Source organism: Spinacia oleracea, chromosome 4 (genome assembly GCF_020520425.1).
Source record: "Spinacia oleracea cultivar Varoflay chromosome 4, BTI_SOV_V1, whole genome shotgun sequence".
NCBI classification, from domain to species: domain Eukaryota; kingdom Viridiplantae; phylum Streptophyta; class Magnoliopsida; order Caryophyllales; family Amaranthaceae; genus Spinacia; species Spinacia oleracea.
The window spans coordinates 2,125,224-2,146,293 of record NC_079490.1 but is presented as its reverse complement, the minus strand read 5'-3'; the positions used below and the strand labels follow the sequence as shown (position 1 = coordinate 2,146,293).

General features: G+C 34.6%; 2 protein-coding genes across 3 annotated transcripts; one reads left to right on the top strand and one right to left on the bottom strand.

Annotated features, from left to right (window-relative positions):
• Window positions 1-575: 575 nt before the first annotated feature.
• Window positions 576-4,504, bottom strand: LOC110801214 (protein TRAUCO). The gene is made up of 2 exons (XM_022006546.2): window positions 3,226-4,504; window positions 576-1,071 (listed from the first exon to the last, which is right to left on the bottom strand). The coding sequence occupies exons 1-2, from the start codon at window positions 4,349-4,351 to the stop codon at window positions 803-805; spliced, it is 1,395 nt and encodes a 464-aa protein (XP_021862238.2). The 5' UTR covers window positions 4,352-4,504; the 3' UTR covers window positions 576-802.
• Window positions 4,505-6,849: 2,345 nt separating this feature from the next.
• LOC130459662 (uncharacterized) lies at window positions 6,850-12,034 on the top strand. 2 transcript variants are annotated; one of them, XM_056827151.1, is made up of 4 exons: window positions 6,850-7,372; window positions 7,468-7,729; window positions 8,359-8,423; window positions 10,537-12,034. In XM_056827151.1, exon 4 carries the CDS (start codon window positions 10,544-10,546, stop codon window positions 11,186-11,188), a length of 645 nt encoding a protein of 214 aa, XP_056683129.1. In that variant the 5' UTR covers window positions 6,850-7,372; window positions 7,468-7,729; window positions 8,359-8,423; window positions 10,537-10,543; the 3' UTR covers window positions 11,189-12,034. The 2 variants fall into 2 exon arrangements, 1 of the variants encoding a protein (XP_056683129.1); XR_008919221.1 differs by lacking the exon at window positions 10,537-12,034 and adding an exon at window positions 9,419-9,654 and having other exon boundaries at window positions 6,908-7,372.
• Window positions 12,035-21,070: the final 9,036 nt, after the last annotated feature.

Genomic DNA, 21,070 nt, shown 5'->3' with positions numbered 1-21,070 from the left:
ACAAAAAGATGAGGACAGAATCAAAAGTAGAGGCTTCAAAATAAATCCTTACCTTTGTGGCTATCATTTTCTCACTTCTATCAGCTACATTGCTTATGTTGCAGTCAACATGAACTTCCTTCACTTGAATTTCAGCTTACCTCGCGGAAACCTGCCTGGATATTATTATTATAAGGCCATATATTATACATAGCCGATTGACCTGCAAACTGAATAAGAGGTAGCATCATTGTGAAGATAAAAGTAAGAGACGGCCATATAACCTGCAATGTTTTCAACTTAAATGGATAGGAATTTATCCATGGTCCACAGCCTCCACTTAGTTACCCTGACAATCCATTTATGCATCAATGGTGTCAAATCAGAAAAATGAAAAATTGAAATTATTATTGATCCAGTTGATGCTGGAAATAAAGCATGCAAACTTGTGATACCTCTGAAGCATCATCCTTTGTTCAGACAGTATTACAAATAGGGTTCACCCCCTAGCATAACAAACTTGACAAACTTCAATTTACATCATAAATAATTGTTAGTAACATCATGGCAGAAATGAGAAATCATACACCAGAAAGCATAAAATGATTATCTTGATTTGAATGCAACGAATAATCTTAGCCATTTATATCAGATCAATTGTTCCACCATAGTACAACAACAACCTCCTCTGTATCATTGACATTGGACAGTTCTATGAGGATTAACTTTTTCCTTTCAAGACAAAAGAGCAGGAAAAGAAAAGGATAAGAATTAAGAGCCCCAACACCATACTTTTCGTACAACAGAAAATTTAATGTAACATCTACTGCTGCTTGTCCTCATCTAATACCCCATTTTCGTCTCGATTTTCAATTCCATGATATGGAACTTCAATCATGGGCTTTGGGACCGGACGGCCTTCAAAATCGGTGGGGAAACATTCAAAATCAGGGCCAAAGTTGAACTTCACAACACAATTAGGTTGATTAGGAAGGGTATACATCGACGCTGCAGGGAAGTAGCATCCACCAAAAAGATCCTGAAAAGCAACTCCCTGACAAATACCATTCTTAAAGAAGGATATTTCACTTCCTGCATTGAAACAAATTTGAAAAGGGGTAAGAAAATGATCTCTTAACCACAATCAATATGAATGTTCTTCAATGGATTTCAAAATTCGACATAGAAATTCAACAGAATCAAAGACACGAGGGCGATTAAATACCGCCTGTTTATGAGGTTGATGGTTTGGTAACACAACCACTTCCGACTGCAAAACTACCTTGTTGATTTAATGGGACGTCAGACTGAGGCATTTCACAGACGCACTTGTAACTATAGAACAGGGGGGAAATGTTCTATTGAAGGTGCCAAAGGTCCCCAGTCATTGTTCACATTATTGGTGGCCAGTAAAGATAACTAAATCATATTTGAGTTTTATCAAAGCAATGACTACACCTCAACAAAAGTTTTGCAGGGGAGTTTGCAAATGAAACAGTATCATTTTAGAGCAAAATTATGTATCCTACCTTTACAAAATCACAGTCTACCAGACCTGACAACAACCACTCAAGAGGGGTTTAGTTATGGATCTTGGAACATATTTGGGTTATGAGTCTTATGACGTATTTGTTTAATAATTGGATTTTTTTGGGTCCCGTAATTTCAGATTTGGTGTCTAAGCCAATTAGCTTATTATCAAAATTTAATCAATATGCTTCGGGTCAGCCAGTCAGGTCGGGTCAATTTTGTTTCGCGTCAAGATCAAGGTGCCTTGTTTAGGGTGCGGTATGTTTCCAATAATACGCATTAGACAATTGGGTAAGGCCAGTTTTACTATGTCTAGAACAGCCTTACAAGGCTACAAGTTGAGAGTTGTCGTACAAATACCTCTCATATGACATCTACCAATGCTCAAAAGTAGAAAGCAGCCAATACCCCTTCAGACAACATTAACATTCACAAGTTTTCTTTCTCACCTATGCATACTATCATCATTCATTCCCTAACTCTCATATGCCATAAATCCATGACAATTTTGTATCCTATTTGTTAACAACTTAACAGCTAACACCATCCATCCCATCTATGCCAGCCTGACTATCCAAATTTTTTGAAATGCTGAAACATGAAAAAATGCAACCTCAGTGCCCCAAACACACATATCATCTACCAGACTATCACCCAACAACAGCTATCCTTCAGCTTCTATAAAACCCACTAATTTGCTGAAAACACTTTCTTCAAAATGATATTCAAAGCCACCAAAAACCCTGGTACTTTACTACTCAAGACATTAGCATCTAAAAACAACATATTTCTATCAACAACATCCAGCTTAAAAACAAGAATAATCCTCATACAAAAGTCAACAGTATGGTATAACGAGCTTCATAGCACATCCCACAAGAAACTCACAACCGCATAACCACGATCTTCCATGAAATAGACGCCTTAAATTCATATTTCACAAGGTTCGTGTCCTTGCATTAGCTTCATAACTTTAGTAAACATGACCTAAAATTCTCTGGAAGTTACCATCTTTTACCAGGCATTATGATGTACAATGAGGCATTTGGGTAAAATCTAAAACTTGAGTCCTAGCTTGCTAATAATGAATAATGGCGGGCACAAATTGCAGGCTGCCTTCTATAATCAAAGTTAAGTGAGCTTCTCTAATGATGGGCACTTATTGGATCCATGTTCCTATCAGCAGAAACATAATGATGATCACTAGAAAGTGATCACGGCTAAACGGTCCTCTGTGAGTCTCCAAGCATCATAAATAGATGGTAATTACTAAACAGGAGATAAGGGTAATCTGCACTCTTATTGGAGGTAAAGCTAACCCATATTGAGACAAGCACACCAAGCGGCACTAACATGCCTGTTTTCCTGCCATAACATACATTACAAAAATGCTTTATTTCTTTCATGGAAGTGCTCAGCAAACTGATGCACAAAGTCTATACACCAGCCTTAAGTGGTAAATTCAACCTTGGTATCAAAATTCATAACCTAGACTAAAGCGACAATCCCTCAATGACTCGATCCATAACATGAAAGCAGTTTAAACAACTTACAAAAACAATTCTACACATTATTCTCACTTCATTTCTAACCTACAGTTTCCAAAACACAGTCAAACAACCAATCAACCAGCAAACAAGACAAGTGTACTTCAAAAACTCCGCAGACTAATACAGAAACAACAACAATGATTGAACAAGGAAAAAAGAAACTCACCGGAAACAATCTTAGGGGGTTCCTCCTTCGGGTCCGGTGCACAAACATACTTCTGCCCTTTATACCAAACTAAATGAGCCGGTTTCGGAGCACACAAACTCCCATCAGGCAAATTGATATAAAATCCAATAACATCACCTTCTTTATACCCTTCTTCCCCATACTTCTCCCTCAATGCCTTATGTATCTTACTCCCATCAATATCCCTATACCCGAAACTATTACCATCGTACCCAACCGGAGCTTGTAAGTCCCCTTTTTCAGTCGACCACCCTAACCTCGTATGCCCTGTTTCTCCTAAACTAACCACCTTAATCTCAAAATACCAAGCACCATCACTCACCCCTCTTGTTGCCCTCACCATTCTATACCCTTTACAACTACCAGCACTCAATCTATCTTCACTCAATTCCACCTTTTCTGCTTTGTATACCTTGGAAAGACAAATCATTGAGTCAGGGGAATCATCGTTCTTATCAGGAAACCTGGGAATTGGGGTGATCAACACAGCATCCTCTGATTTGGGTGTAACAGCATTGTTGTTGTTATTGTTACTGTTGTTGTTCTTAGACTTCTTCTTCCCTTTTCTGGACGTTGTTTTCGTCCATACACTGTTGCCCTTGCTCTTCTTCTTCGACGACTTCTTACTACTCCCACCGCCACCTGCATTCCCATTAATCGGTGTTGATTTCATGGCGGATTGTGAATCTAAATCTAACAGATGAATATCGAAATTAGCGAGTGATTTCTGCTTCTTGGAAGGTGGGTCTAGTTCTTCTTCGTCCTCACCTAATTCCAGTAGTTTCTTGGCAGTTAAAGTATCCGGGTTTTGCTCATCTTCAGAGATTGATTCAGAAGAAACATCTTCAGACCCTAAAGTTTCGCACTTTGTCAACGATTGGGTCGGATTTTCCGCCGATTCTACAGCCATTGACTCGGGTTCTTTCGCATCAATTGTCGGGCTTGAAGGTAAATTAGGGTTAGGGTTTGAGTGAACAATGTCGTTACTTTCGATTGTATTGACTTCAGGAACTGGGTCGCTTTGATTTGGGGGAAATTGATGAGGTGGGATGCTTTCTAGGTCTTCTTCGTCGTCGTCTCTGTATGTATCTTGCAAAGTATCCATTGTTGAGGAGAGAGAAAGAGCGAGAAAAAAAGGGGGGAGAGTGAAATTAGGGCTTATGGAATTGCGAGGGAAAATTGAAAGGGGGCTAATTTTAGGGTTTATCTGAATTGATGTTGGGAGGGAAAACGCTAAAGCGGATTGGGAGTTTGAGAAAGACTGCAAAGTGTGTAAAATAGGAAGGAGCTTGACAAATCTTGAACCACACGAGCCATGACGTATTAATTAACTTTCTATATTCGATAATCAAGATTAATGTCATGTTCGGTATCATTTCTTTACACAATTTTGTTTTTATAAAAATAAAAAACAAAAATACTTCGTATGAAAATTATATACTGTAGTTTTCATGTTTCTGCTGTCAGTTTTTAAAATCATTATGATTATTATAAATGTGGCTATGATTTAATTCATGATCAATCTAAATCATCTGACTTTTAAAACCAAACACTGGACGTTGACGATATTAACGAACGAGCCAATGTTTTTTTCCTTTTTCGAATGAGCCACAAAGACAAAACACATAAGGGGTAAGGGGGGTTTTGAACTTTTGAACATGTAACCTATCATAGGAAGCCATATTGACCCTTAGTTTTAAACAGTTAACCATTAGGTCAATAAATCGTTGACTTCAGTAATCCAAGTTAAAAAGTCACGAGATGAATTTAGATAAACAGGACAAAATTGCAGACTTGGCCTCGCTATAAACAACTATTAAAAGTAGATCCTTTTATTGACAATAATTTTGTTTGTTTTATTCCTTTTGACAAGTTTGTTGCGGTCTCAAAATAATAAAAACATAATTTGCCACTGAAATAAAAACATAATCCATGTCAAGAATATAACTTACTTATTTTAAGTTCCAAAACTCATTATATTACTTATTTATCTCGCAGTACCCCTTTTTATCCCTAAAAAATTGTTATACTTGATTTTTGACGGTCTCCAACACACGCCTTAAAAAATAAAACGAAAATTTATCAAATTCAACAAGCGATTTAAAAAACCTGATACTTTTAAAATATTTTTTGAAAGAATCTAACGAGAACTCAATTGACCATTTTTTCAAACACCCTAATCTTTTGGAGGAAGAGACTGTCAACTCTATATACTTTAAGCTCATACATGATACAACCAGTTATATAATAAAAATCGCCTATATTATATAGGTACATGATCAATGTGAACTGATTTTTAGGTCAATAATTTGGTTTAGTCAGTAACCACTCTACTAGTCTTTTCCTAATTTTAGGAATTTTCCTTTGGATTCCCATCTTCTTGGTGGAATCACCATCTTAGAAAGTGTCTGGTGTTGAATAATTGAAAGGGTCAAATAGTCAATAGTCATTTTTTGTCTTTATTTTATATCTATTTTTATTTGTAGCAAATTTGAAGGCAAGTCAATTTCGAAGTCTCTTTTGTTTATGTGAAAAGTCAAAATAATTCTTTGGTCAATGATTGGAGTTTGGTGGGGATAAAAACAAAAGTCTCTACTAGAGTTGAATTTGTAAAAATCGATTTTTATACATTGTAGTTATTTATTTTGGAAATAAAGGGAATGTGTCACAATAAATAAAATCCTATATGATGAAACTGCTTTGACCTTCTAGAGTATATTCCATCCGTTTCTGAATAAGTGCAACACTTGTCTTAAATAGTCGGATTGGAATAAGTACAACATTTTACATGGTTATGTTTCCTATGAAACGGTCGTATATATAAAATCGTTGATGTCAACATTCGAAAATATAATTTTGCTATGACAAAGTGTAACTATTTGATTAAAAAATATAACTGATTGATCAGAAAGCTAGTATGACTGTTTGATTGTAAAATACTCTGTGTAATTAATTGAACATAACTATGTATTTGATTAATTAACCAATACAACTATTTGATAAGAAATTGGTTTTATATATAAGACCGTTATATATAAGTTATTTTGTAAATATGTATACCTTGATGATGTAACATTAAAGAACTATAAAAGGCATTGAGTAGGAAAAGAATATGAGCAAAAAGTAGAATCATTCATACCTTGTATCTCTCACTAGTTTGTTAGACCGTCAATTACTTATTGCGCGGTGTGAAATTCTAGATGTCGACATATTCTTATAAAAGACTATCTGATTGGCATTTTTAAATTCGCTAGATAAATTGTAAGTTATATTAATAATACGAATTGTGAAATGATAAAATAAATAAATAAATGGTTAGTATGGCTCAATCAATGACTTATTATCAAGTGTCATATTAAATAATGTATCATTTTTCTTACCGCTAATTTAAGATAAGAGTACTACTCCGTATAAAAATTGTAAGAGAACTATAAACTTTTCATGTTTCGTTGTCCAAGGGTAATGAAATGTGATTAAATTATTAGTGGATACTGGCATAGGACGTACCAATTATTGTCAAATTTGACTTTTCTTTTGTATATATTCCAATTGTTTGATTGTTTCTGTAATCCCCCGTAAATTTATAAATTTTATTAATATATATTAACGTACATTATTTATATTTAAATAGAATTTATGAATTTTAAGTAATAAATATATAATTAACGTATATTTATTTTATTTAATTACGTTCTAAATATTTAACGATTTGAGAACTTTATTATATATTTAATGTATATTTAATTTTATTTAAATATATCCTAAATATTTTAACGGTTTGCGCAATCAAGAATAATTTTAGAATTTTATGTTGAAAAGAATTTGAATTACGAAATACATTGGAATTTGGAAAATAATCATAACCGGTTTTGGAAGTTTAAATGCAAACTTAAATCTAATCCTAGCCCAAATTGGCAAAGCCCAATACAATGAACCCATAACCTTCCTATACTCCTATTCCACGTGAAAACAAAAGAAAAACAAACCCTTCCCTCTCAACCACCATTCACGTAAATTGCAAACCCTCCTCCTTTCTCACATTGCTTCCCCTTACTGCTACAACTCACGCCGCCAGCTGCCGGCCACCTACAACCGCCGGACCACCGCCAGCTTCCTCTTCCGTTCGGTAATTTCGTCTTCCTCCCTCTCCCTCTTCTTCTTGCTTCTCCTTCGTTCTTACTCTTCCCCTCTTTCTCACTTGCTGCTCTGTGTTCGAACCAGCAACCACCAGCCCAGCACCACCGCAGTCACCGTCGGCTCGTCGCTAACCTCTTTCCGCCACCCCTGCTCGCCGCCGCGCAACCCTATCGCCGACCAGCACGTTCTCTCTCCACTCTGTTTCGTCACTACTCCACGCGGGCCATCACCACCTTCGGCAACCAGCCCAACCGCAACCTCCACCGCGCCCAGCCGCGTCTCCTAGCTCGCCACCACTGCCGTGCCTGCACCACCGCCGGCCAGCACTCTCCTTCCTCTCCTTTTGGTTATTTCTTAAACCCTAAGTTATTTAAATATTTTAATTAAGTTTATTAATTTGAATTTATGCTCTTGAATTTAAATTATGTTCTTGAATCTAAATTATATGTTTTTATGATTTAACTAGAATTTTCAGATTTACATATTATGTTTAAATAATGAATTTAATAACGTTTTAATAATTTAAATTGCGTTTCTTGAATTTAAATTATAGGCTTTATGATTTAATTGTGGATTTCAGAATTTTAGGTTTGCATAATTAAATTATTAATTTTCAGATTAGGTAATTGAAATGAAATAATGATTTTAATTATTAAAGTGTGAATTTTTAAGGTTTTTAATGATTTAAATCATAATAGAATGGTTATATATTATTAAAGCTATTATTTTTATGATTTTAAGAACATTGATTATGCTTTAGAGTAGTTTGGAATTAGTTTATATTGCCGGAAATTAAAGTATGATGTTTGTAAAGAGTTTTCAACGAATTTCAATCACTAATTCAATAATTATGATGCTAGGAAATCAGATGTTCAAGTTTAACGTTAGGGAAGGTTCTGAATATGTTTAGGATGTATTTAGAATGCTTTATTATGGTTGCGAAAATTGATTGGGAATATGTGTTGGTTGTGTTAGGCGAAGAATTCTCTTTAGGCGACTTTTGAAAGTGTTAAAGTGGTCTATCAGTTTGTTTACACAAGGTACGTACATACCTGCGTGCTTGGAATGTGTGCTAATTGTTGAAATCATGTTGATATTATTGTTGAACTTGGTGATGTTGATATTATAGACAAACTTGGTTATATGGAATGTGCATGTTTAATACTGTTGGACAAACTTATTGAACTTATTTTGCACTATAAGAACTGTAACATGTTAGTATGGATGTTTGATACAAACATGTTGGTTGGGAACACTAGATTATTCTATATGATTGGGTTGGATCAATTGGTTGTTGTTCCCTTTCTATCTTTTCACTACTTTATAAGGGCGGAGGACCTTGTTTAGTAAGTTGAAACTTTATGCCCATATACAGGGTCGCTCATGGTTAAAGGAAAGGTTGGTTAAGTTGGAATGAGTCTTGATTGATGCTTTTATGATCACTTACTTAATTCCAAGATAAAAACAGTTGTGAACAAATGTGAATTGTCTGTCTTATGTAATGGTTGAGTCATAACGAAATCTCAATTTGTAAATCATGTAAAGTGAAACTGAATAGCAATAGCTTTAGACTGTGCACGTCTGAAGTGACGGACAAACAGGAGTTGGGGTTCATGGTGGTAGCCCATGGCCTTTTCTGGGACCGGATTGATCACCGTGTCCTATTTTTATTTAAACGTTCCTCGATATCGCAGGTCACTGAGGTTACGGAGTCGCGCCCGTACCTCGTCTTCCTTAGTGAAGACTTCTGGATGGTCAACTCGGTCCATTGTCTATTTCAACTAAAATAATATTATTGCTAAAAGTCTAGCCTAGTCTAGTCTGGTCAAGTATGGTCGTCAAACTATCATGTTTTGTCTGCCCTTGTTTGTGTTCATTAGTATCATGTTAGGGTTGTTCGTTTAATAGAATCATGTTAGGATTATTATTGATTCAGTATGTAGTACTCAGCTTTGCTGATTACGTGCTTTTGCTTGTGCATGTTGATCATGGCTATGCCTTATTGATCCTGTGATGACCCAACTTTGGTGAGCAGTCTCTAAGGATCAATAAGCGTTGCCCATCTACAGGTTTGAAGATGATGCATCATTGGGATCGGGATTAGAGAGCTCGTAGTTATATTTGTTTTATTAAGTGATTTGGGTTGTTAACTTATATTTGGAAGTTGTCGTACTATTCGTATTTCCTTATTTCCGTTAATTGGTTTTGGACTTAGTATGTAATCGATTATTTATGAACCTAAAAGTTAGTTTTATGTTTTCCGCTGCAAAATTCTGAATAAGCCGTACGTTTTCACACGGGCGATAATGCCTTGATAATTCTCTATAGTTATATTTATAAAAGGGTTGTTTTAGAAAAAGGGAATTGTCGGGGTGTTACAAAGTGGTATCTAGAAGCTAAGGTTTTACTTTAATAAATTTTTAGGCGCCTAACTATCTAGTTATTTAAAATAAATTTCTTAAAAATCGAGATTCTACGTATTATAGTGTTCAAAAATTGGTACTTTTTTTTGGGGGGGAAGATCTCCTTTTATCTTGTTTGAAAGTATATAATATTTCTTATTTAAGTTCGAAATCAAATTATTTATTCGAATTAAATTGACTTTCGAAATTTTTATTCTTTTTCTTATTAATTATTATTCAAAAAAAAGGAGTACAATTTTTTTTTAGAAGTTCAATTTTTTTTTTAAAATTGTTTCAAGAGTTAGAATTCGTTATTTAAAAAAAAAAAAAAAAAAAAAAAATATATATATATATATAAATCTTCTTCGAATTAATAACTTTATTTTCGAATTTATTCGCTACGCATTTCCTTAATTTATTTTACTTTATTTATTTTATATTTTTATTCTATGTTATAATTTAATTATATTATCGTCCTTTTAATTTGTTATTTAAACTATTTCAATGCTTTAGTTTATGAGAGATGGGTAGTATAAGAAAGGCATATAAGATAGAATTATATGTGCATTAGCAGCTAGTCAATGCTAGCATAAGAAATTGATTGTTATGTACGTGCGTATGCTAATTGTTTAATGTTACATTTAAATGTGCATAAAGAATTGTTTGCTTCCACCAAACTTATTGCATTATTGAACTTTGTTTATGATTTGGCTGGAAAATCGTTAGTGAGACTTTGAATTGTTTATTCCAGGAATAAAATGTTTCTTTCCAAGTATACTAACATAGGATCCTTCGAGAAACTTGATATAGAAACCCCTGATATTTACGTGAAGAAAATTGTGTTTGGATGTGAATATTATGCTAAAGTTCAAGGGCAACCTATCTTAATGAGAAAGGATATCATAGCAGCCACAATCATTAATTGCTTACCTAACAAATTTCCATACCTAGAACTCAAGGAAAAGTTTAAAGACATGCATTCTGATAATGGGACTCCAAACTTGACTAAGTATGGAACTTGGGATGGTAGATGGAAATATGATTCAGAAATTCTGACCACCATTATTGAAGCGGCAGAAAGTGGGTTTAGAGACGGTAAAATCGTAGGGAGTCATGTTGGGGATTCAGTTACAGAAGAACCTATGGGAATTAGTGTAAATAATGACCTAGAGGAAAATGATGTAGCTGTGGAGAATGAGAATGTAGGTGTTGAGGCAGAGTATCCTAACCCAGCGGCTCATGAGCCAACCATTGAGATCTCTAGTGATTTGGATGCAGAGCTCGAAAGTGAACAGGAGATGGCAAGTGAGCCTAATCAAGATGAAGACATGGGTGAAGATGCAAACCCTGAGGAAGACCCCGATGAAGACCCTGAAGAAGAGTTCGATAATCTTGAGATCTAAATTTCACTTCGCAAGTTTCAGGAGCAATGGATAGGCAAGAGGCCACAAATATTTTGAAGTCATAAATAGTTAATTTAACTCTTTTATGTTTTAGAGAATAAGTAGCGAAGCTACAATAGTTTAAAGTTAAAGTTTATTGAAGTTTGAAATGTTCTTTATTATTTTGAAGGATGTAATAAATATTTATGGAGTTAGCAATAAAAGTTAAAGTTTTCAAGGAATTGTTCTTTATTCTATTTTGAGGATTCCATAATACCCCAACCTTTAGGTAACACGTCATGGATTAATTTTCCATTGGTTGCATACTCAGTGTGAATTGTGGATCAATTTAATTGCCACAATAATATTAAATGATTTGAGTACATAAAGAAAGTGAGGGCCAATCTAGACCCTCATGACCAATATGATTCAAAAGGTTATGCCATATGTGCAGTGTGTGAATGTCTTTCGTGAATTATCGAGGATGATTATTTTTCAATGATTATTGCATCTTGTAGACGATCGTTGCACCTTCATAAACGATTGTCGTGCCTTCATAAATGATGTGTATTAATGTGAACATTGTTGGTTGAGGCGAACTTTATGGTCAATTCAAGTATTAAATTGTATGGGATAACGTATAGGTGATGTTTCAAACCTAAAGTAGAGTATACTAATTGCAGGCCGCGTTCTAGAATGGCCAACAATAATGACTTAGTTGTTGCTATTCGCCTCTTGGCGGAAAAGATGACCCCACCTTTTTAGAAAACCAGATTGGAGAGTTTGAGAAATTGTTTGGGGATTTGAATTGTCTTGAGAATATGAGAGTGGGTCAAGTTGTCATGTATTTGAAAGATGAAGCCGATTTACAGTGGAGAGAAAATGGGGTTAGACTTAGCGTTGTTGAGAGATTCAATTGGGATTCATTTGTTACCGTCTTAAGGAAAAAGTTTTATCCTCTTTTTATGAGAAAACAAAAGGCACAAGAATTCATAAACCTTAGGATGGGATTGGCTAAGTTTGTACAACGCTAAGATAGACGTACTGTGAAATTCAGAAAGTAAAATTAAGGAACCATATTGGAAGATTGACCTCATATAGATGTTTTGAGAAGACCAAGAACCTTTAGTTATTTCGGAAATGCAAGTGAGAAAATTGATGAATAGGGAGTGTGAACTATTTTTCCGTAGTGTGTTAGAGGTGAGTAAAGAAGTTGGAGTGAAAACCGAGGATGTTGCCATTATGAGCGGATTCATTGATGTGTTTCCGAGTGAAATTGCAAGTATGTTACCTGTTAGAGCCTTGAGTTCACTATAGACTTAGTTCCTGAAACGACGCCTATACCTAAAGCACCATGTAGAATGACACCTCCCGAAATGAGGGAATTAAGACACTATTGCAAGAGTTGTTTGGTCAAGGAATATATTTATTAAGTAGAAACATAAGAGTATGGAATTATGCATCGATTTTAGGGAACTAAACACCGTCAAGAATAAATATCATGTACCTAAGATAGATGACATATTGGATCAATTGAATTGGGCGAGTGTGTTCTCGAAAACTGATTTGTGTTTGAAGTACCACCCATTGAGAATAGCTGATAAGGGCCTAAGACCTCATTAGCATTCGTCATTGTCATTATGGGTTTAGAGTAATATATTTTGGGTTAACCCATGCACCTGCCATAAGTATGTATTTGATGGATAAGATTTTCCATGAATTCCGAATTAAGTTCATTATTATGTTATTGATGATATCCTGATTTATTCAAGGAATGAGAAAAATCATGACAAACACCTGAGGATTATTTGGAGACGCTTAGAAAGAATCTAGTTTTATTAAATGAAGTATACAAATCTTGAAGTCATATGTGTATAAGTGACACCGACAGAAAAGTGAAGGACTAAATTAATTGAGAACTATGTTACGTAAGGGAATAAATTTAAGAGAAGATTTGAGTGGTCCAGGATCGTTGGAAATCATTGTTGGCTGGAAAAGATGAAAAGAAATACATGAATTGGTGCAAGAGCTAAGAGTTAAGCCCAAAAGTTATACACCCATGAAAAGTGTAATGAGGTTCGGTATCAAGGAAAAGTTGAACAGAAGGAGTTTCTGTAGATCATGCTAAGATTCAAGCTGTGAGTGAGTGACCTACTCCAAAGAACGTGTCCGATACTTGAAGTTTTATAGGCCTAGATGACCATTATAGGAGGTTGTGAAAGACTTTTGGAAGAAAGCAAAACCAATGACCAACTTGTTGAAAAAGGAATCGAAATTCAAGTGAAGTGAGAAATGTGAGGAAACTTTCTAGATTTAGCTGTTGTCGCGTCAATTGAAACCTTATAAGGCTAATTACCAAACCCATGACCTAGAGTTAGCTGTTATGGTGTTATCTACGAATATTTGGAGACATTACCCTTATAGGGCAACATATAAGATCCTTACCGAGAACAAAAGTCTGAAATTTTGGCAATAAGGTCCAGGTGAATCTTGGGGACAACATTGAAAATGAATATTTCTTTCCGCCCTGCAACCAATAGACAGATTGAGATTACTAACGGAATTTATGTTGAAAACCTGTGTTATTGACTCTAAGGGTAATTGGGAAAGCCACCCAGGTTCGATTGAATTTTCGTGCATCAATAGTTACCATGCAAGCATTACGATGTCACCTGTTGAGGCATTGTGTGGAAAGAAGTGTAGAAATCCCACTTGCTATGATTTTAGTGGAAATATAGCTTTGGGGACATGATTCGTTGAAGTAGAAATATCCAAAGTCATTCCCTGGGGTGAGTTACGAGGGCGTAACTCGTTTTCTTTAAGGGGGTAGAATGCGATAGAAATTCGCGCTTTTTACCTATTTTTATGGTATTTTTATGCATTTTATGCTTATTTTTAGCAACCTTTACAAGTTGATGCAAAGCAAATAGATTCTCCGCATAAGAAAAGGTGTTCATGAGTAACACAAACAGCTTTGAGTTGGCAAAATAGTGCACTTAGGTGGCACAAATACTTCTTTAGTATGAATAAGTTGAAAACTTTTGAAAAAGGTGTGAATTTCCCTGTCAAGTTTCGGGACGAAACTTCTTTTAAGAGGGGTAGATTGTAATCCCCCGTAAATTTATAAATTTTATTAATATATATTAACGTACATTATTTATATTTAAATAGAATTTATGAATTTTAAGTAATAAATATATAATTAACGTATATTTATTTTATTTAATTACGTTCTAAATATTTAACGATTTGAGAACTTTATTATATATTTAATGTATATTTAATTTTATTTAAATATATCCTAAATATTTTAACGGTTTGCGCAATCAAGAATAATTTTAGAATTTTATGTTGAAAAGAATTTGAATTACGAAATACATTGGAATTTGGAAAATAATCATAACCGGTTTTGGAAGTTTAAATGCAAACTTAAATCTAATCCTAGCCCAAATTGGCAAAGCCCAATACAATGAACCCATAACCTTCCTATACTCCTATTCCACGTGAAAACAAAAGAAAAACAAACCCTTCCCTCTCAACCACCATTCACGTAAATTGCAAACCCTCCTCCTTTCTCACATTGCTTCCCCTTACTGCTACAACTCACGCCGCCAGCTGCCGGCCACCTACAACCGCCGGACCACCGCCAGCTTCCTCTTCCGTTCGGTAATTTCGTCTTCCTCCCTCTCCCTCTTCTTCTTGCTTCTCCTTCGTTCTTACTCTTCCCCTCTTTCTCACTTGCTGCTCTGTGTTCGAACCAGCAACCACCAGCCCAGCACCACCGCAGTCACCGTCGGCTCGTCGCTAACCTCTTTCCGCCACCCCTGCTCGCCGCCGCGCAACCCTATCGCCGACCAGCACGTTCTCTCTCCACTCTGTTTCGTCACTACTCCACGCGGGCCATCACCACCTTCGGCAACCAGCCCAACCGCAACCTCCACCGCGCCCAGCCGCGTCTCCTAGCTCGCCACCACTGCCGTGCCTGCACCACCGCCGGCCAGCACTCTCCTTCCTCTCCTTTTGGTTATTTCTTAAACCCTAAGTTATTTAAATATTTTAATTAAGTTTATTAATTTGAATTTATGTTCTTGAATTTAAATTATGTTCTTGAATCTAAATTATATGTTTTTATGATTTAACTAGAATTTTCAGATTTACATATTATGTTTAAATAATGAATTTAATAACGTTTTAATAATTTAAATTGCGTTTCTTGAATTTAAATTATAGGCTTTATGATTTAATTGTGGATTTCAGAATTTTAGGTTTGCATAATTAAATTATTAATTTTCAGATTAGGTAATTGAAATGAAATAATGATTTTAATTATTAAAGTGTGAATTTTTAAGGTTTTTAATGATTTAAATCATAATAGAATGGTTATATATTATTAAAGCTATTATTTTTATGATTTTAAGAACATTGATTATGCTTTAGAGTAGTTTGGAATTAGTTTATATTGCCGGAAATTAAAGTATGATGTTTGTAAAGAGTTTTCAACGAATTTCAATCACTAATTCAATAATTATGATGCTAGGAAATCAGATGTTCAAGTTTAACGTTAGGGAAGGTTCTGAATATGTTTAGGATGTATTTAGAATGCTTTATTATGGTTGCGAAAATTGATTGGGAATATGTGTTGGTTGTGTTAGGCGAAGAATTCTCTTTAGGCGACTTTTGAAAGTGTTAAAGTGGTCTATCAGTTTGTTTACACAAGGTACGTACATACCTGCGTGCTTGGAATGTGTGCTAATTGTTGAAATCATGTTGATATTATTGTTGAACTTGGTGATGTTGATATTATAGACAAACTTGGTTATATGGAATGTGCATGTTTAATACTGTTGGACAAACTTATTGAACTTATTTTGCACTATAAGAACTGTAACATGTTAGTATGGATGTTTGATACAAACATGTTGGTTGGGAACACTAGATTATTCTATATGATTGGGTTGGATCAATTGGTTGTTGTTCCCTTTCTATCTTTTCACTACTTTATAAGGGCGGAGGACCTTGTTTAGTAAGTTGAAACTTTATGCCCATATACAGGGTCGCTCATGGTTAAAGGAAAGGTTGGTTAAGTTGGAATGAGTCTTGATTGATGCTTTTATGATCACTTACTTAATTCCAAGATAAAAACAGTTGTGAACAAATGTGAATTGTCTGTCTTATGTAATGGTTGAGTCATAACGAAATCTCAATTTGTAAATCATGTAAAGTGAAACTGAATAGCAATAGCTTTAGACTGTGCACGTCTGAAGTGACGGACAAACAGGAGTTGGGGTTCATGGTGGTAGCCCATGGCCTTTTCTGGGACCGGATTGATCACCGTGTCCTATTTTTATTTAAACGTTCCTCGATATCGCAGGTCACTGAGGTTACGGAGTCGCGCCCGTACCTCGTCTTCCTTAGTGAAGACTTCTGGATGGTCAACTCGGTCCATTGTCTATTTCAACTAAAATAATATTATTGCTAAAAGTCTAGCCTAGTCTAGTCTGGTCAAGTATGGTCGTCAAACTATCATGTTTTGTCTGCCCTTGTTTGTGTTCATTAGTATCATGTTAGGGTTGTTCGTTTAATAGAATCATGTTAGGATTATTATTGATTCAGTATGTAGTACTCAGCTTTGCTGATTACGTGCTTTTGCTTGTGCATGTTGATCATGGCTATGCCTTATTGATCCTGTGATGACCCAACTTTGGTGAGCAGTCTCTAAGGATCAATAAGCGTTGCCCATCTACAGGTTTGAAGATGATGCATCATTGGGATCGGGATTAGAGAGCTCGTAGTTATATTTGTTTTATTAAGTGATTTGGGTTGTTAACTTATATTTGGAAGTTGTCGTACTATTCGTATTTCCTTATTTCCGTTAATTGGTTTTGGACTTAGTATGTAATCGATTATTTATGAACCTAAAAGTTAGTTTTATGTTTTCCGCTGCAAAATTCTGAATAAGCCGTACGTTTTCACACGGGCGATAATGCCTTGATAATTCTCTATAGTTATATTTATAAAAGGGTTGTTTTAGAAAAAGGGAATTGTCGGGGTGTTACAGTTTCATGAAGCTTTTTTTACACACTATATATTATACGGTTTTTTCATGAAATGCCCCTGAGGTTTGCAAAAACGCACCAAATACCCTCGCGTCTTTTGAATCACATAATATACCCCTATTTTTTCATACTGTTCATGAGATGCACTTGGAGTTAACGGACGTTAGTCCTCCGTTAGCTGCAGTTTACCATTTTGCCCTTAATATATATTTTTCGACCTAAAATCAAAAAAAAAAAATCTCAAACTTCTCTCCAAACTCTTCCTTCGATTCCCTAACCTCAAACATATCTCCCTTTCCGATTTCCATGGCGAACCCACTTCAATTCTTCAATTCATTTCACTTTCCTTGGCCTATCTAATCACACCGATTTCCCTTCGAATTCGATTCAACAATTTCCCAATTCATCTCTCAAGTCGATTAAATCGCTCAAGTTGCACAATTTTTCAATTGTTACTGATTCCGATTTGGGGGTTATTTCCCAGTTCATCACAAATTTGGAGGAGTTGGATGTAAGTAATCCAAAGGATGATTACTGCGTTACTGGTGTTTCTGGTGGTGGTGGTGCTGCTTTAGGGATCACTGATGAAGGCGTTGATTTGATTGCTTCGAAGCTCCCTCATCTCAGAAAAGTTAATTTGTCTAGTAATTACTTCATTTCTGATAAATCTCTTATTAATCTTTCTGAGAAATGCTTAAATTTGGAGGAGATTATAGTAAACAATTGCAATTTCGTGACTCAAACTGGGTTTGCTTTTGCTTTACAAAATTGCCAGAATTTGAATTCTATATCTGTTCTAGGGATGGATTTGGTTTTTTCTCCTGAGATTGATTGCAAGTCTGCAAGGGTGCAACTATTGAGATTGATTGCAAAGTTTGCAAGGGTGCAACCTGAGATTCATTTTGTCCTGATGCACGCTTGGTGTGGCGGAAGCTGAATTGGAGTGACAAAGATATAAGGTTGGGGGGTACATTTAGAGATTGGTTGATATCTAATCTTGATAACAGGAACCCAAGCTTCAATAACGAGTGGTCTGATGTTTTTGTTGTAACATGCTGGTGGCTCTGGTGGATTGGTGGTCAATATACAGCTCTAGAATTTTGGCCTTAAAATCAATATGCAGTTCTAGAATTTTTATAAGGTGATGGTGAGCCGATATGTCACTGGCTATGTTACTTTTTCTCTTCATTTCTGGGGATACTTTGACAGAGGAATATGCTCAGTACCAATTAAGTAATGCTGCATCAAATTATGAAAATATTTACTCTTCTAGCAGCAGCAGTGAGTTCGATTTTCCAACTTGGAATACACAATCTCCTGCTACTCTTTATCCTAGCACAGCAGGCCGAATTACTAGTGAATTCATTTTGTTTGTAGCTTTGCTTAGAATTCAAAATGTTAGAATTCAAAATGTTACTGGTAGAAGCTACTTTGCAGACCACTTGTATTAAACATGGTTGTTACGCAACTTTCTTTCTTTTGATAGTATAAAACTTACTGGACTAGCCATTTGAATCAAATTCTGCCGTTTAAAAGCAGTTTGGGTATTTCGTGCAAATAAGTTTACAAGTAGGTGTATATTGTGTAATACGTTTATAAATAGGTGCATTTGATGAATTATAAACATGACTTAACGGAGGACTAACGGAAGGTCGGCTTAGGGGTATTTGGTGCAAACTTAGGCAAAAATAGGGGTATATTATGCGATTCAAAAGACGCGAGGGTATTTGGTGCGTTTTTGCAAACCTCAGGGGCATTTCATGAAAAAACCGTATATTATATAGATAAACAAGTACAACAAATAGATATAGAGGGAGGAAACTCAAATGACATTTATTAGATGTTAAAATGATATTAAATAAATGGAATTAAGATATGGATGGAATATTGGATTATGTTATTTTGTGTGTCATCGTGACTACTAGGTCTAGCTACTACTAGCTTCGTGACTTACCCATGCCACCTTTCAATATCAATTCATATATAGCTCTCTATCAATTAATCTCATATATTGTTGAACGTTATACTACGTATATCTATATTGTTAAAGTGGAGTAGTGGTAAATGTGAGGTCTCCAAAATCCCAATACTCCTTTCTCAGCTACTCTCCCTTTTTGAAAACAATAGAAAAAAATAATAAATATAATTAACTAATTAAACAAATAAAGAAAATATAAATAAAAAGGATGCAATATTAATCGTAAAAGGGAAAAAAAAGTAATTAAATTGACAAACAAATGAAAATAAAAAAGGAAAAAAACAAGGAAAGTAATGACAATCAAATTAAAAAGGGAAACGAATGATCGTAACCAACGTCAGTTAATAAAATTGATATATCATGAAAAAAATAACAATGATAATAATCAAAAAAAAAAATACTAGGACAGTTGTTAAAAATTCATGAATAACGACATTTCAAGTTGAGTAGATTGTTGTTATTATATCGACTTAACAAGACTGTTATACTTTTACAGTTATCCCGGCCCGTGCATTAGCACGGGTACAAACTAGTCTATAATTTAATAGTATTTTTTAAATTTCTTTAAAAACATAAACCTTTTGGAAAGTGAATATGAACTTAGGATGGAATTTCATTGCTAAAAAAAAAAAAACCCCTCAAGATTCACCTTTTTTGTTGTACTACTTTTTGCATTCACCTTTTTTGTTGTACTACTTTTTGCAAGGTAGGAAGAACATGGCTATTATTTAATTAAACCAACTCCCAAAACATTTGATTAGTCTTCTTACGCGGAGGTATATTTTCTATCATTTTCATACATCTTTGCAAATCTTTATAAGATAGTAAATCCTTTATTTTAGGGGCTATTTTTATTTTTGTTTTTATATAATGAAAAGGGAAAAGAAAATTCCATTGCTTTGTCATGATTTCTTCTAGTACAAGGTACCTAAACATTTTAATTAATTAAGGATTGTCACATGACTCACATCTTGACACAACATAGATCAATCATAAACCATTGATTTTCAATCATCATTTCAATCACTACTATAGTCCCATAAATCAATGGCGATTTTTCATGTAAGATATAAATAAGACTATTTGGTTGAAGGTACACGTGTACAACTAGTTATACAGAATATCGTGTATGACAACGTACATGAGCCCCTAATCAATACCGTACAACGAGATTGCAGTATTGCATATATACGAGAACATACTTGAATTTTGCCGGTTCAATTTTAAGAAATTTAATTTAATCTATAGTTGAAAAAAACTTGTCTTATGAGTTATCCAAATAGTGGTGTTGTAATGTTTTTTGGTAGTTTTAAATTTATTGATGACTTCTTATTAATATTCATACTAGTAATCTAAGAGTTATAATTGAAACTTGTATTTAATCTAAATTGTTACAAACAAAAAGGCTAACTTATCAAATAATTCCAAAGAAAGAATAAATGTGTCTTTGTATCCAAAAGCACTATGTATTACGAATGAGACATGTGATTTTGTTCTTCCGTCAATCAGAGTGTGAAAGTCGCTAACCGACATAATAGAGATATTCTTGTTTAATTTGGACTCTGAATTTTATTCATCCATAAACTTATTAACTCTTGACAAAAAGTCTCCAGATCCCCACATTAATATTCACACGAGTAACCTACAGTTATAAATAATGTGGCAAAAAAAAATGTTTATAAATTTACTTTTATTCGATCTAAATTGTTACAAACAATAAGACTTAACTTATCAACAAATTCCAAATGAAGAGTAAATAATTAAATATGTCTTTATATCCAAAATAAAACGTACTTTGCATTTCTTCACAAATAAGACGCGTAATTCTATTTTGATAACGGTCAATTACAGTGTGAAAGCCGCTAACCG

Coding starts and splice junctions, on each gene's coding strand:
- LOC110801214 (XM_022006546.2), bottom strand. CDS start 4,351: ATGGATACTTTGCAAGATACATACAGAGACGACGACGAAGAAGACCTA. Junction 1,072..3,225: donor ACCCCCTAAGATTGTTTCCG/GTGAGTTTCTTT, acceptor GTTTCAATGCAG/GAAGTGAAATATCCTTCTTT.
- LOC130459662 (XM_056827151.1), top strand. CDS start 10,544: ATGTTTCTTTCCAAGTATACTAACATAGGATCCTTCGAGAAACTTGAT.